At 36.6% G+C, this 15,118-nt stretch overlaps 2 protein-coding genes across 2 annotated transcripts in view; both read right to left on the bottom strand.

The window, feature by feature from the left end:
• Positions 1 to 2,279: 2,279 nt before the first annotated feature.
• On the bottom strand, positions 2,280 to 4,033 carry LOC129722395 (phospholipid scramblase 3). Its single transcript, XM_055675800.1, has 5 exons — positions 3,377 to 4,033; positions 3,246 to 3,305; positions 3,055 to 3,183; positions 2,465 to 2,997; positions 2,280 to 2,403 (listed from the first exon to the last, which is right to left on the bottom strand). The coding sequence occupies exons 1-5, from the start codon at positions 3,657 to 3,659 to the stop codon at positions 2,371 to 2,373; spliced, it is 1,038 nt and encodes a 345-aa protein (XP_055531775.1). The 5' UTR covers positions 3,660 to 4,033; the 3' UTR covers positions 2,280 to 2,370.
• Positions 4,034 to 4,110: 77 nt separating this feature from the next.
• Positions 4,111 to 15,118, bottom strand: part of LOC129722393 (uncharacterized) — a 78,726-nt gene continuing 67,718 nt past the window's right edge. Inside the window, exons 6-9 of the mRNA XM_055675799.1 lie at positions 6,049 to 6,286; positions 5,796 to 5,983; positions 5,608 to 5,732; positions 4,111 to 5,538 (exon numbers count right to left, since the gene is read on the bottom strand). Of these exons, the coding sequence (XP_055531774.1) occupies positions 5,335 to 5,538; positions 5,608 to 5,732; positions 5,796 to 5,983; positions 6,049 to 6,286 (755 nt within the window). The 3' untranslated portion in view covers positions 4,111 to 5,334. The remainder of the gene's footprint in view (positions 5,539 to 5,607; positions 5,733 to 5,795; positions 5,984 to 6,048; positions 6,287 to 15,118) is intronic.

The following is a 15,118-nucleotide window of genomic DNA, read 5'->3' as shown; positions in this document are numbered from 1 at the left end:
CTGTGACATATGCTCGCCGTACTCTAAAATGGATGGATTGGGACAAATGGAACCTAAAGAAGTTTATAGTACTTCGGCTTAACTTCAAGGAAAAGTATTGACATCATGATTCCACTTGCCCCTTTTTAACCTATACGTTTTTGAAGTTATCGAAAAAATAAGCTAAAATTTGATATAACATTGTAAGGAAAAGTCCTGGAGATATCTAGTCTTCGGCAAAAATATGTGTTTTGTGTGCCCTAACAATTCCTACGAACTACACTTTCGTGTAAAATGCAACTTACAAAAGTTAAGTACAAAAAACTAACTTTTAAATAAGTTCCATGTAGTGTACTTTATAACTTTGTACCGAAAAGAGATAGGATTTTCGTTTGTTCAACAAAGTTTCATATTTTTGAATTTTCTACAACCTTGCTGAATAATCTATTCTTCTATCTCCTAACACAAAAAGTTAATTTTTTTATTTTTAGTATAGTAAACTTTTTATATTTTTTGATAATTCGCGAGTATGCAGGTCATTCATGCAAACAATTGCTCCGAAGACACTATTAAGCTAGGATGAAGTTGAAAGGCGCTATGGAATTAAGTTCCACTTTTTGCCTTATTGGACCACTGTGCTTGGTGTCAAATGAAGGGTCTATTTGCCGCTTAGGTTGCTATTGAATTTCATTGTAATCAAATTTTTAGTTTTGGTACTGCGTCAAAAATTGAAAATCGCTCTTATATCTTAGAAGCTATGAATATAGTTGAATTCAAATTAATGGGCTTTTAAACCCTTAAACAATGAATTTCAAAATGTTTAAACAAGTGGTTTGAAAGTTATAGAAAGGAACGTTACCCGGAGACTGTTTAAAACTATAGCTACGATCAAAATATGTGGCCTCGACATCATTTAAATTTGATATTGTACTATTTCAATGTTCGCGGCCTTGCTCGGGATTGAAGTTGAAATTAAAAGTCATTTCTATCATTTCACTTTTTCTTTAGCACCAATATTACGTCAAATACCACATACTATACTGAAATTATTACTTTATATGTAACATCAATGTTCTAGTACCCAAAGAGTGGATATACCTTCATTGTATTGTATTTGATGATTTCAGGATGTTTTCCAGAAACCGGAAGCTGCAAAGTCGGATTTCAAAGTGAAATATGGAGTTTACCCCGACTTGCGAGCCCGGGATAATGTTCCTGAAAAACTTTGGGTAATGTTTGTCCCCTTAAAGTTGTTTTCCAGAAATCGGAAGCTACGATGTAACTAGAAATTTTAAATGGCGTCCTAAGTTGATTTCTGGCCTCTGGGTGTAACGCTTCCGCAATACTCATAATGGATGATATTTGGTCATTTTAAGTTGTTGTAAGAAACTGAAAGTCGGCATCTTCGCCATCGAAATACCCGGATTAGGCAAAATTTGGCCATTTTAGGATGTATTCCGGTAACCAGAAGTAGTCATCTGGATTCTTTGCGTGATGTATTTGGAACATATTTATTTCATGGTATTTGCATATGTATGTTTTAATGTATGCTCAGATGTGTGTGAATGTTAGGTTTTGAATGTTCGGTATTGTTGTGCTGTTGGATATCAGGAATTCCCTATTTAGAGTGAAAAATGAAACCAGCAGAAATTTTCAAGAAGTATTTTTTCTCTTAAATCGTGTAAATCTATTTTAGCATATAATAAGTTTGAATGAGAAAGGCTGGATCTCACTGCTAGGTGGATTAATTTGGGTTTTTTTTAACAGTATACGTTAAAACCCAAATTCATTTTTTTTTGTACAGCATTTGTTTTCTTGCTGAATTCGAAAGCACTGCTGTGGTTACCTTGGTAACCAGTATTGCTCGGAGACAACATCAAGAACATAGCTGCATACGACGGTATGCAGCTATGTTCCACTACCAACGCCATTAATAGTATTATGAATATGGGGAATCGTGAGACGAATGTTTAAGCAAAGATTTTAGTGTTGAGATGACTATGGGAGAAATGATTTGTTTTACAAAATTCAGGATAAATTTAGCTGAGTGTACTATATTTCAATAGCTGGGCGATTCCGTAAGAGCAGGTAAACGTATTTCATTTATTTTCTCAATGGTTTCGTAAAATTTTGTTGTTTAATCTGTGCATTTTCCGCGAACGTTGGCCCAATGAGATGAATAATGGAACAAATATCCTATGTATTGGGCCTGAGAAGCCTTTGAATCAAAAATGGAAATGTTTCTAGAAAAATAAATACACATTTTGTTTCGCAAAATATGAAGAATATATTTTAAAACAATCAATAGTAGTTGGGTGAGAAAATCTCATCCCAGCTGCAAGTAAAGCTCATTTAAGTGGTTCAAGCACGCCGTCCGAGTTTGGTAATATTTCAGCAACAATTTGATTGAAAATAAATATATTCCTGAAACAGATTAACGTTAACAACCCAGTCAACAGAAAATAATTATAATAATCATGCTTACTAGCAAGAAAGCTGCTCCCACGAAAAGGACCTTGAGTCGCACATCCAGTTCCGGTTCCGCGAAGTAGATATTGTTGGTGTACGCGGAGCTGCCAACATTCCACGCTCTGGTAATCGTTCCCTTCTGGGTACGCAAGTCCTTATCCATAACTAGAAAATGAGCTTCCTTAGGCATACGAATTGCGTTCCCCAGTGAAATCGGTATCCTGAACATTGTGTTCAAGTCTCCGTCCATCAGGATGATTTCCCTTGACGTTAAACCGTAGTCCTGCTGAACACATCCGAGCAGTATTCCTGGCGTTGCCCACAGTTCTAGGAATTGGTTTTTGCAAAAGCAGCAGAAAATCCCACAGCCAAGGTTTTTCTTGAGCATCACCACCTCATGATGACTTCGATCGACTAGCGACAGTTGAAAGGGTCTCAGCGAGCCCCAGCAGCGGTCACCGGGGTCGGAGCTTTCTGACACGCCATAGAGTGCCTCGTTGGACGGACCACGAATGGTGTAGCGATTATCCGAGGAAACCGCCGATAGAACTGAGGAAAGTTATGGTTTTGGTGACTTGTTGGATAATGTTTGATTGTTGAACTTACACTCATTGAGTTCGTACGTTTGCTCGATGAAAACCGAAGCGAGTCCGTACAGAAAATCCAGGCCAGATCTGGGGTTGAATGGCGTCAGAAAAGGACTGTTTATGGACCTAATAGCTGAGTCGGGGGTCACTACCATTGGAGTGAAACACAAACGTTAATTACTGTGATTAGAGAAAAATTACTCCACTTACGGCCGTTATCTTGTTGTTGTTGAGGTTGCGCAGTGATGATTCGATTTTCTCCGGTGTGAACTAAAATTGAGGACGAAAACGAAACATTTGAAATCAAAACTGGATCACTTGTTGATGGTTGGTAAGCGTGCCTACGGGAACCACGTTGCTTGTTGGTGCAATGCGTAACCCTGCGTCATATCCGTAATCCCAGCTCAAATCGAACGTTGGGTTATCGTGCTCCTGGTGACGAGGGTTAGGATTTGTGTGTGGCATCTTCGGATCACTGTGTGATTGACCATTCGTGGTAGAAACACTGTACAGGTTGATGGTCTTATCAAAGCAATACTGAATGCGCGGTGTCAAGTGCTTGCGGCAATCATAATCGGTGGTAGAGTGAAAAGGGTTTGGAATAGATTTGACTTCCATTGACATTGAGTTTTTGACATTCTGACTTCTATAATATTAAAATTTGCCCATTATTGCATTTCAGTTTTCACCACCAGTGCTGCGTAACTAAAGCAACTTTATAAGTATGTAAAGTATGTCAAGCGTCACAAAATTTGATTTGTGTGCTCATACTTGCATGTGAGAATTTCGTAAGTGGAAAATCAATGAAAAGTTTTCAACGTTAACCAAATAACAGGAATAGCCACGATTATATATCCGACCCATGTCATCAAGGCACATCGAACAAAAAATCCAAAACATTTTTTTATATCTTATCATGTCTATTATCAGTTCAATTTCCAGCTTGTCGCTGGCAAGATACCAACCAACCGATCGTCGAGGCAGCGTTATTCGTTATCCGATGCTCGCTGCCAACGGAAGTCGGGTGCGCGTTGTGCGTTTCGGCGTAAAAAAGCAATTTGTTAAACAACTCCTCTTTTAAGGTGTTTGTTTTGTTTCAACAAATACTGAATTTATTTTATTATACTTTCAGATTTCATTTATTTTGGTATCATTAGGTTGTGTGTGTTTTTTTTTTGTTGTATATAATATAGATATAGATTCGTTTCATTTTATCCGTAGTTGGTAATACCTAGAACCCAATTGTTGATGGATTTATTACTATCGTATGATTTGTTTTACATATATATATATTTTCACTTTCTTCTTCATGTTGCGCCACAAAGTGTTGTCACAATGTTTATGTTTTTTCCTCTCTTCTCAAGTTACTTCAGATTGCAGGATTCTACACGTACATCATATATTCAGTTGTTAGTTGTAGCATTTTTTTTATTTCGTTGAAACGGAATTGTAAAAACAGGTAAACTTTGTTTTATTTCAAATTAGCTGCACTTATTTCGTGTTCTTTCATCATTTCCCCTTTTCGTTTTTTTTGGGATTTGTTCGACGGTGACCGGTTATGTTTTTCTTTCAATTTATTGTCTGATTTTTCCTTTTTTGTATATTAGTTTGTTCGAGTTAAAACAGTTGCTTGATGGAATGAAAAGGATAAACTTGACTCGTCTTGTGCATTATATTTCAAAGTCATTATTTTAGCACAGTTTAGTACAGCGATTAACTACACGTAATTTTGTTTTGGAAAAATGATTTAAGTGTTGTACAATATATGAAGCAGTCAGTTCTCTGATTGCGTCGAATGTTTTTTTTTATTATATTATATATATGAATAATATTTCATTACAAAATATAGCACGCTAAAATATAACGTTTCACGTGAAATTTGTTTTCAGTTTTTTGTTCTAAAATGCAAATAATCTCATCACTAACAGTGGCTGTTTTGGTGTGATAAAATAAACAAATATAAATGTAAACTTCGATTGGTTTAAGAGTTTCACTGTTCGGTAAGTTTCATTTCCGTTCCGTCGTATTTCTGTTTGGCTGGTTGGGCAAATTTTCAAAGACAAACATGTAAGTGGATTAGAGTTTGCTCGATATGCGTGTTTTGAAAACGACATGAATCTAGGCGTACGTCGTCCAAGCCCCGATGATCGATTACTCATTTACAACATTATTCAACACAGACGCTGATAAACCGTGAGATCATCAAAGATAACAAATTGTTAGGTGCGAAGAGACTGAAAGACTCTCTCAGTGGCTTTTCTGCTGCCAAGCGTCGACGTGAGCAGGTTTGTGTCTCCGCTTACAAGCCACTGACACCGACTTCGATCATTGCCCGGTACAGGCAGGGATTTTTGGCACACTCGCGCGGTCCCAGCTGTGGACCAGGGAATCCACGCAAGATCATCAGTGCCGATCGTGCCGTTGATTGGCAGTTACCCTGTCCCTCGCAGATGCTGTCCGCCTCGGTTAGATACTGGAGGTCACAAACAGTCTGCGATGAACCCTGTCGAAAGGAAATTCAACGTATGAAATAGACTGCGTTGTATTTTTTCCAAAAAAAAAAAAAACTTACGCATAGATAACACAACTGATGGGCTCCGCAAGCTGGTAACAGTTCTTGGTAGACATCACCACTTAGCACATCAACTCCTCTACACCTGCGCTCGAGTGCATCCAGTAGCGGACATTCATTCGATTCTATGGAAGTACAAGAACTTGTTTTATAATCATTTCTATACTACGAAATTCGGACAAAATTACCAACAGCCAAACTGCGACCATAACCTTCGCCTAGTTCTTCCTCAAAGTCGGGCACATCGTTCCGGGAAACCTCCTGAAATCTTTTGGTAACTCGCTTCTTCTTCTTCTTTTTCTTATCATCATCCAGCTCATCTAGATCATTTTCCACCTCATCATGTGAAACTTTCTCGCTGGGTTCCATGGAATGTCTGGAAGAAAAACAAATCATAGTAAACTATTGCTTCTCTTGTAAAAATTCTGTAGCAAAACTGACTGGCTGTGATCGTATTCGGCCTTCTCCTTCTTCACGGCAACCCGCTTTGCTTTCTCCTTTTTGTCGTCCCGCTTGTCAGCGCTGAGCTCGTCAATTTTCGATGGATCGGAATCATCGCCAACCGAGTCCTTTAATTTTTCCAGCGTGTGGCGCATCTTTTCGATGCTGTACGCGGTAGCCAACCGTGACACCACTTTGTCCTTCATCTTCTGCAGGTCCTCTGGTTCAGTTAGTCCACCTGAAAAGTAGCATTTTTCAATCGCTGCACCGATAGGGTTAAATAATATCACAGCCGTGCGCCGGTTATTTGGCTGTAGGGGAGGAGGGTTTACCCAATTGAAATTTTAGGAGCCCAGAACAACTTCGTTTTTTATCACGATGATTCACGGCATGTTTAGCTACTGCAAAAATACAATGTCTCATTTCATTCAAAAAAAAAAAAAAGATTGACTAAAAAAACTAACATTTTAAAAATTATGAATTTTCTATACATAGGGTCCTGTTAATTTTGGATGCTTTAGATAAATTTGATAGAATTCGTAACGATGCAATATTTTTTAACTATTGACGACTTTTAACGTTTTTGACGTAAAACTTACATGCCTCCAGTGTGTGCGAAGAAATAATTTCCATCGTAAATGGAAATTCAAAAGACGATAAATTGCCGGTGTAACTATAGTGAAACATATATGGCACTTTTAAACGCCCCAAAATCATACACTTGAAGAAGTTTTCATTTTTCCCGGCTACTCGCCGAAAGTTGCTGACAGTGTTGAAAATGTTGCAATAAGCGTATAATTGAGTCTCGCTTTTCTTGTTATTGTTTTTTTTTTGGAAATTTGGCCTTTAGTTGTCAAAATAACGTCGAAGCAAGAGAAGAAACACATCAAAATTTTGCTCAAGCAACACAGTTGTTCTGTTCTGTTTTGGCCGAATTTGGCATCTTACCATTACGAAGAAAGGTCACAGAATGGTATGCCGTGAACAACGTCCAGGTGGTGCTAAAGGACATGAACCCAATACACAACAATTGCGCTCTATAGAAAAATACGGGGAGGAACCTTAAAAAGACACGAAAGACAGTTGTCAACGAGATGCAGTTCAGGTTATCGTTCTGCAGCAAACGAAGTGACCAAAAAGGCAGTATAAAACTTGATGGAAGGAGTCAAGAGAAAGATCTGGAAGCTTGAATAAATGTTTTTCCTTTATTCTGTACGAATTGAACGACGAAGAAACATTATTTGATTTTTCAATAAAATAGTAGGAGGGTGGTAACCAAGACACGACCGCATAGTTGACGTAGGACTACAATAATTTTATAATTTTATTTTGAAGCTATGTTTGATTTGAGCTCGTTTTACTTTTGTAGTTTGCTTGATTTATTTTAACCAATTTAAGCTCAACATCTTCCAAAAGGAAGGTGTTTTGGTTCCGGTGGTAATATCAAGTATCTAGGTCGTCAGCCCAAATTCATCAAGCGACACCTCAAACGACTTGGAACTAAAACTAGTTCATTGGTGGCCATTTCTACTGTTAAGGTCGTCTTTGACCATTTAAAAAGTCAAAAAAGTCATGAAAAAACCGTTCATTATTGGCATGGTTCGATTTTGGCAACAGAAAAAAATTCTGAGGTGTTGCCAAAATCGAACGGGGTCTGTATTTTGATTATTTCTTTGCAGCACTCTTTCTTAGAAGAAAAAATATTCTCTTTAACATTCACAATGGTCCAGAAACCAAATTTAGGAGAAAATTTGGGTCTAGAGCTCTATAGCAATGTTTTAGAAAAAAACTTTATTTTACAAAGTTACTTAAAATTATTGGAGCTATAAAATTGTAAAACAAGGTTTTCGATCTACAAAAATAAAAAAGTTAGATACTTGATTTTCTCCTAAATTTGGTTTTTGGACCATTGATGAATACCTTTCATTCTAATACAGCGAATTTTCTTTAATGCGCGAAAAGGCAACCTTCTATAAAATATTTAATTGAGTACGATTTAGTAGAAATTAAACTTCCTTCTATATCTATTTGTCTTGTTGAAGTTGGCTCACTCACCGATCACAAAGCGGCAAAGATGTCACATAATTTTTTTTTCCTGTAATTACAAGCTCGTGGAAAAAATATCGATAACGAATTACAGTTTTAGTAGAAAATGTATATTCACAGAAAATTTGAAATTGACATAGAGTTTTATGAACATGTTAACATTCAATTCAGGTCAATTTAAACATTTTATCAGTATACAGAATCAATCAGAAAAAAATTTGATCAGTTTCAAGATACCAAAGAACAACGAAGATACCATATTTGAAAGTTATATGTCCGTTATCTTCGAAAATAAATTGGGCTAGAGTGATGCACAACATTAGCCTCAGCAATTAATGTTTGCATAGCGTTGTTCAATTACAAGTAAGGTTATGGAAAGTAATATTTTCTTCCAAATGCTAATTCAAAAAAATTTGAATTGAAAAATACAAACACCAACGTCGGAACTCTAATATCAAGATGAAATGAATTTGGTTTTTCTCTAAACCGCCACCGCGTGATGCAACTAGTATTGTCATATTGGACTAAATTCATTTAGCTAGTAAAATATAATCATCAGTACAGCTCGTTTAACTACCTATTCAAAGATCTGTACGGAGCATTTTGGTTTTCTATTGTCTTTTAAATACCTTATATTTAGTTATTTAAATAAATCTAAAAAAAGGCAGAGTGTAGAGTTCAAAAATAAACAACGCATTTTGTTGTCCCCGGCGGCGCAGCCTATTTTGCGACATCCGAAAAATCATATTGAATTCTGATATTTGCTGCTATACGAAACAAGAAGAAGAAGATGACAATTCAAACGGCAATTCGATTGTGTTCCACGCCCCACTGTGCGTCAACAGTGGCAATGTAGTTTTCACTTGGCTTGACTGCACAAAAATGAATATCAAGTTTTCCTGCACTGATAGACGACGAGTAACCAGCGCTCTGTTCATACATTACTTGGTGCAGTACTGTTGCCTGTGCCATCATATTCCCCTTCCAAGACATCAGTTTTATTAACATTAACATATTTTTTAACAGCAGAACGTAAAACTGTCTTGTAGTGGAGGTGGTTACGAACTTTCCGAAAAAGCTTTACCTTCAAGACATCAATTTAGTCTAGGCTGATGGAAGCTAACATTAGTTGACCTATTGGGACGGGGAGATTCTGTCAAATTTTTTTTTGCCACTGCTATACAGGATATCACTGCAGGCAGTTGGTGTCTATTCATGAAGTCTGTGCTAGGCGTGCTCGCATATGATTGGTACATTGTTGGTGAAAATTCGACCTTGAAACTTTTATTCAATTTTCACTGTTTAACAATGAAGTGATAATGAAAATTGAAGAATCACAAAATTGTCCATCATTTTATCAATCCAACGACATATCGATTATTGTGGTCCATCATGTGGTTACATCAGTATAACCGTTTGAAATCTTTCATTCCGTCGTTACATCTTGGTTTTAGTTTTCGCGGAATGTATCTCGGTATAGTGCGGTTAGACGTAGTCCTACGTCAAAAAAAAAATGACCGATAGACACATTTTTTGATCAATTTTTGACCGTAACACCATGTAGTATCTGGAAGAGCTCTTCTTAGACTTTTGATCCCAGTTGACCAAAGCAAAGCAAAGCCTTGGTGCTACATTTCGATTCGGAACTTGACCTTCTGTTTATTATATACAGTCTTCGCAGCAAACCTTTTAGTGTAGGTACAGGACAGTTGCGGGGCTAGTGCTAAGATCCTACTGGCACTAACAGTCTCTCCCGAGCCGAGACTCGAACCTACGACGACTGGCTTATTAGGCCAGCATCATACCTTGAGACCAACTGGGAGGATTCCCAGTAGAGCATCGTAATGAAAATAACACATTTCTACGCAAGCAGCAAACAAATTGAAGCGAAGAATTGGACGGCAGCATTGTTTGATTATTTCGTTTCAGCATTTCACAAAAAAATCTTTCAAATGTTTTCTGCATTCTACTTTATGATTTTTGGAACAATCAGAAGTGAAAACCAATCAGCAGCGTTTCTATGGAAAACTCACACGCGATTGAGAATGATTTTTAGATAATTATGTGTTAAATCAAAGAACACATTAGCATCAAATATTGTTAGTGAGGGAAAATTTCCTTTTTTGGCTGTCTCCTGTCCGCGATTTCCTAGTCTACGATTGGCTGTTTCGCTCGCTTGACTGGCCCACCGGAAACATAACTCTCGTTAGTCACATATAAAAGCTAGCGTGTAGAAATTTAGTCTTCATTGTCTCTCTTCTCACTGCTGCAAGAGCTTGAGCTTGAACGATCGCACATTTCGTAGTAGCTCCAACAATTCAGTAACTTCCGCTTTGTAATGATCAATAACGGCGCCGGCTACGTCTTAACGGTCGGTTAGGGAAGAAAGTATCACAATCGGTGTTACCAAATACCGTACCTCTGCATCTCTAATGGCTGTCACGAAAATGAAGAGTAGTTTTGCTATTCTGGTTAATGACGGATTTTTTCTGCTTTCACTCTTGCCTCTACGGTTAACTTTACTGCTCTTCTTAACCGAGCCAAGCATTGGTAATTATAATTGCTTGGAAAGGTTCATATTCATTCAACTGTAGGGTCATACCTTTTTTCCTTTTTTCAAATTTTAGCGTGAGGGAAGTTAAAGTGGGTGGGTGACCGCCACTTGGACACGACTATCACGGATTTGGTTCAAAGGTGAGGGAAACAAAACAAAAAAGTTGAAATTTTCTAGTAAAAAATAAAACCAGAACGTGTAATTTGATTGGTATGATGTTTTCAGCAAAGTTGTAGACAGTAATTTTGTCCTTTCTAAAAACTATACTAGAACTAGTCGAAACAAAGTTAACTGAACTTAGAAGAATAAAAAATTTAAAATAAATTGTCAAGAAAAAAACTAATTTTTTTCTACAGTATATATTTTTGCCTTTCTCCTAGAAAGGTATAGCAATCATTGCAAAAACTAAAGGTATGAAAGTGCTCCAAAGGGCCGAAAGTCGTATATTACTCGACTCAGTTCGACGAGCTAAGTGTATGTATGTATGTGTGTGCGTGTGTGTGTATGTGCAACTTTTTTTTCTCACTCACTTTCCTCAGAGATGGCTGACCCGATTTTCTTGAAATCAATTGCAAATGAAAGGTCTTGTTGTCCCATATGTTGCTATTGAATTTCATTGTAATTTAGAGTTTAGAAGTTTAGAGGTTATGTGTCAAAATGTAAAAATCACGAAACATCATTATCTCAGAAACTACACAACCGATTTTAACAAAACTGGTCTCAAATTAACGGGCTGTCCCCAAAACCCTTAACTTATAAATTTCTATTTTTAACAACGGCTTTTCCCGTTAACACGCAAGTTAATTAAGCAAACAGTATGTGAAATAAAGAGAGCGAAAAATAAGCGAACTGGAAATATGATACAGATTTGGAAAAATATATTGCATCCACAATGTAAACATGTGGTTCAAAAGTTATGCAAAGAAACGTTTTCCAGAGGCTATTTAATCTCACTCATTTTTCTCAGAGGTGGCTGGACCGATTTTCACAAAATTAGTCTCGAATGAAAGGTCTAGTTGTCCCATAGGTTGGTATTTAATTTCATTTTTATCGGTTAGTAATTTTGGCCGTTATTTATAAAAATGTGAAATCATGTTATAAAAGCTAAGAATATACCATTAGCCTACTCAAACTCACTCACTTTTCTCAGAGATTGTGAGACAGATTTTCACGAAATCAGTTGCAAATAAGTGGCCTCATAATACCCTATTGAATTTCATTGTAATCGAATTTTTGGTTTAGGCACCGTGTCTCGAAACGTGAAAATCACGAAACTCCGTTATCTCAGAAACCACACAACCAATTAAATCAAAACTAAAGTCGAATTAACGGGCTGTCTTGAAAACCCTTAACTAATGATTAAACATGTGGTTCAAAAGATATTAAAAAAACCTAAATTAATCCACCTAGCGGTCAGACTCAGCCTTTCTCATTCAAACTTATTATTTGTAAAAATAGATTTACATGAATGCTTAAATCCAAAAAGGTATATTCACTCTTTGGGTTCTACAATAATGATGTTGCAATTAAAGTATAAAATATGAAATTTGACGTAATGTTAGTGCTTCAGAAATAGCGAAATATAAGAAATGACTCTTAATTTCGAACAATTTAATCACGAGCGATACCGGGAACCGTCAAATAGTACGATACCACATTTAAATCATGTTAAGGCCATATATGTATATTGATCAAAGCAGTTATAGTGTTGAATAGTCTTTGAGTTTCTATTCTTTACAAAACTTTTGAACAGTATATCAAATTTTTATGAAGTTTGTTATTTGTAAGTTTGAGAGATGACTCGTTTGTATGACACTAGTTATGTTCAAATAAGTCGTGTAATACTTGAGATAATAGACTTACGTTGTTTTAACAATCTAATACATAACGGTTGCTTAAGTTTGATTACAATCAAATGAAAAGGGAACGTATGGGGGAGCCAAACTTTGAAACCATGTGTTCAATCATAATTCATCAGTTAACCCTTAACTATCCCGTTCATTCGATATCAATAATGTTCAAATCTGTTGTGTAGTTTCTAAGATAATGAAGTTTAGTGATTTTCACATTTCGATACATTACAGACGAAGTTACATTCCGATTACAGTTAAATTCAATAGGGTGTTATGAGGCAGCTAGACATTTCATTTGATATTAATTCTGTGGAAATCGGGTCAACCATCTCTGAGAAAAGTGAGTGAGCCCAAGTAGTCATCAGAATATGTTTCTTTTCATAGCTGGATTTTACATTTTTAAACATAACAGGAAAAGTAATAATCCGTTCGCAAAAAAAAAATAGTAGGAGGGTGGTATTCAAGACACGACCGCATGACGTTGACTACCGTATTCTTATATTCCATTAAAACAAATAGTAGAGGGAATTGCAACTCCAGTATATGTTGCAATTTTATCTAACAGTGCATTTCTGAATGCTGAGACGTTGAAACGTTATAAATAATAATATATACTAGAAGAATGGATCTCTCTTATTTAATCGCTGTCATTTCATACATATTCGAATCAAACCTTTGTTCGTAACTGCACTACCAAGACAATCATTTAATTTAGCGATTTGGGTAAAATTTTCCTATCTAAGCAAAAAGCAAACTCAACGAAACTATCTGAAATTGGAGACCAGAACGATTCAAGCAAAAATTTTAAATTTAAAAATTGTTTGATATTAAATAGATAAAGCTCATGCTAGGTTAGCTCCAGCCCAGCATATAACTTCATGTATTTAAAATAGTAGGAGGGTGGTATTAAAGACCCGACCGCATGACGTAGGACTCTATATTTTTCATCTAACAGTGCTTTCTTATTTGCTGACATAAGAGCGCTTTGAACAATAATTATTAAATAATATAAATGACATATATGGATGAAACCTTATTTATATTGGCATCCCCGCTTCCCAGGTATTCGAATTAGAAAAGCATTTGTTCGTAGTTTGAAATGACAAGACAAACATTAGAATTAACAAATTCGATGTATTCCGAGAATTGCGCTTATAGATCATGTTCATGTGTCGAGACATTGCGAAGATTCTCAATATATTCGTTTTAGCACTAGACGAAACTGCTAGCAAATTACTATAGCTGTAAACCTTTATTACAAAAATCCGTATCGTCCGCATGTCACTGGTGCGGTTTTAGAATCAAAATGATGGGGTGAAATGTTCGAACGGTACGTTTTATACCAAGGCTTCGTCAGATAATTAGAAAGAAGGAGGAGCTAAGTAGATGATGGAATGGTAAGGAAAAATTTTTCTTGAAAGCTGCGCCGGCCGCTGTCGTAATATTAACACCAGCACAAACATGCATTTATGCAAGGTTTTTTCCGCTAGCAACAGCATTTTGTAAAACAGAAAATTCAATTAACCGCTTCTATTATAAAACTTCGAGGCACCAACAGGTGCCAGTTGCCGATTTTTCTCGTTTACTGGTTATTCCGTCCAGAATTCCAGTCATTTTAGTATATTGCAGTAGCCATGTATTATTACAGCCACCAGCATTACGGGTGAAACCGGCACGAGATGACCGGTACTCTTTTGTCTTTCCTCCTTTCAGCTGCTATCACCTAGCGTCCGCATGTCACTGGTGCGGTTTTGGAATTAAAATGATGGGGCGCCGGCCGCTGTCGTAAAATTAACACCAACAAAAAGATGCATATTTGCAAGGTTTTATCCGCTAGCAGTAGCATAAACATCGGAAACAGTCACTTTCTGTTTACCAACACTAACAACAAAGTCAGATCGATTGTATCCGTTAGTGTCGCCTGTGCTTGGGAAGAGAGGTAGTGATTGGCTGCGCGGTATGATTTAGACAATCGAAATTGATTACCAATTTTTCAATAGAGTATCTCAAAAAATAGTTTGTTTTTGTTACATAAATTTAACCGTAAAAAAATTTCTGATCGATTGAAGCCAAAACCTCGAAAACCTGATTATAGCTGACTGCAAAATAAGCGCTCGAAACCTGACCACTTTTCCCTGGTTTTGAATTACTAGATTTTCAAATTCAGGGGCCTAACTTCGATATAGACGTTAGTCAACGTCAAAAATCAACAGGGTCTTATGAGGCAACAAGACTTTCCATATGACACGGATTTTATGAAAATCGGTCCAGCTATCTCTGAGAAACATGAGTGAGATTAAATAGTCTCCAGAACACGTTTCTTTCTGTAACTTCTGAACCATATGTTCAATCTTCATAAAATTCAAAAGTTGAGTGTTTTTAGGTAGCCCGTTCATTTGAAACCAATTTTGTTCAAATCGGTTGTGTAGTTTCTGAGATGTTGATGTTTCGTGATTTTTACATTTTGATACATAACTTCTAAACTAGAAATCAGATTACAATAAAATTCAATAGGGTCTTATAGGGCAACTAGACCATTCATTTGCAATTGATTTCATTGAAATCGATTCAGCCATCTCTGAGAAAATCGAGTGAGATTGGGAGAGCGTTACACACA

The sequence above is a fragment of the Wyeomyia smithii genome, chromosome 2 (assembly GCF_029784165.1).
Source record: "Wyeomyia smithii strain HCP4-BCI-WySm-NY-G18 chromosome 2, ASM2978416v1, whole genome shotgun sequence".
Taxonomy (NCBI): Eukaryota; Metazoa; Arthropoda; class Insecta; order Diptera; family Culicidae; genus Wyeomyia; species Wyeomyia smithii.
The sequence above is the reverse complement of the archived record's forward strand: the minus strand, read 5'-3'. Positions and strand labels throughout refer to the sequence as shown.

Excerpts from the sequence above, each read along its gene's own strand:
- LOC129722395 (XM_055675800.1), bottom strand. The coding sequence starts at position 3,659 with ATGTCAATGGAAGTCAAATCTATTCCAAACCCTTTTCACTCTACCACC. Across the intron at positions 3,184-3,245 it reads ACAACAACAAGATAACGGCC|TGACCCCCGACTCAGCTATT; the intron begins GTAAGTGGAGTA and ends CTCCAATGGTAG. Across the intron at positions 2,404-2,464 it reads TGGGAGCAGCTTTCTTGCTA|GAATATATTTATTTTCAATC; the intron begins GTAAGCATGATT and ends AATCTGTTTCAG.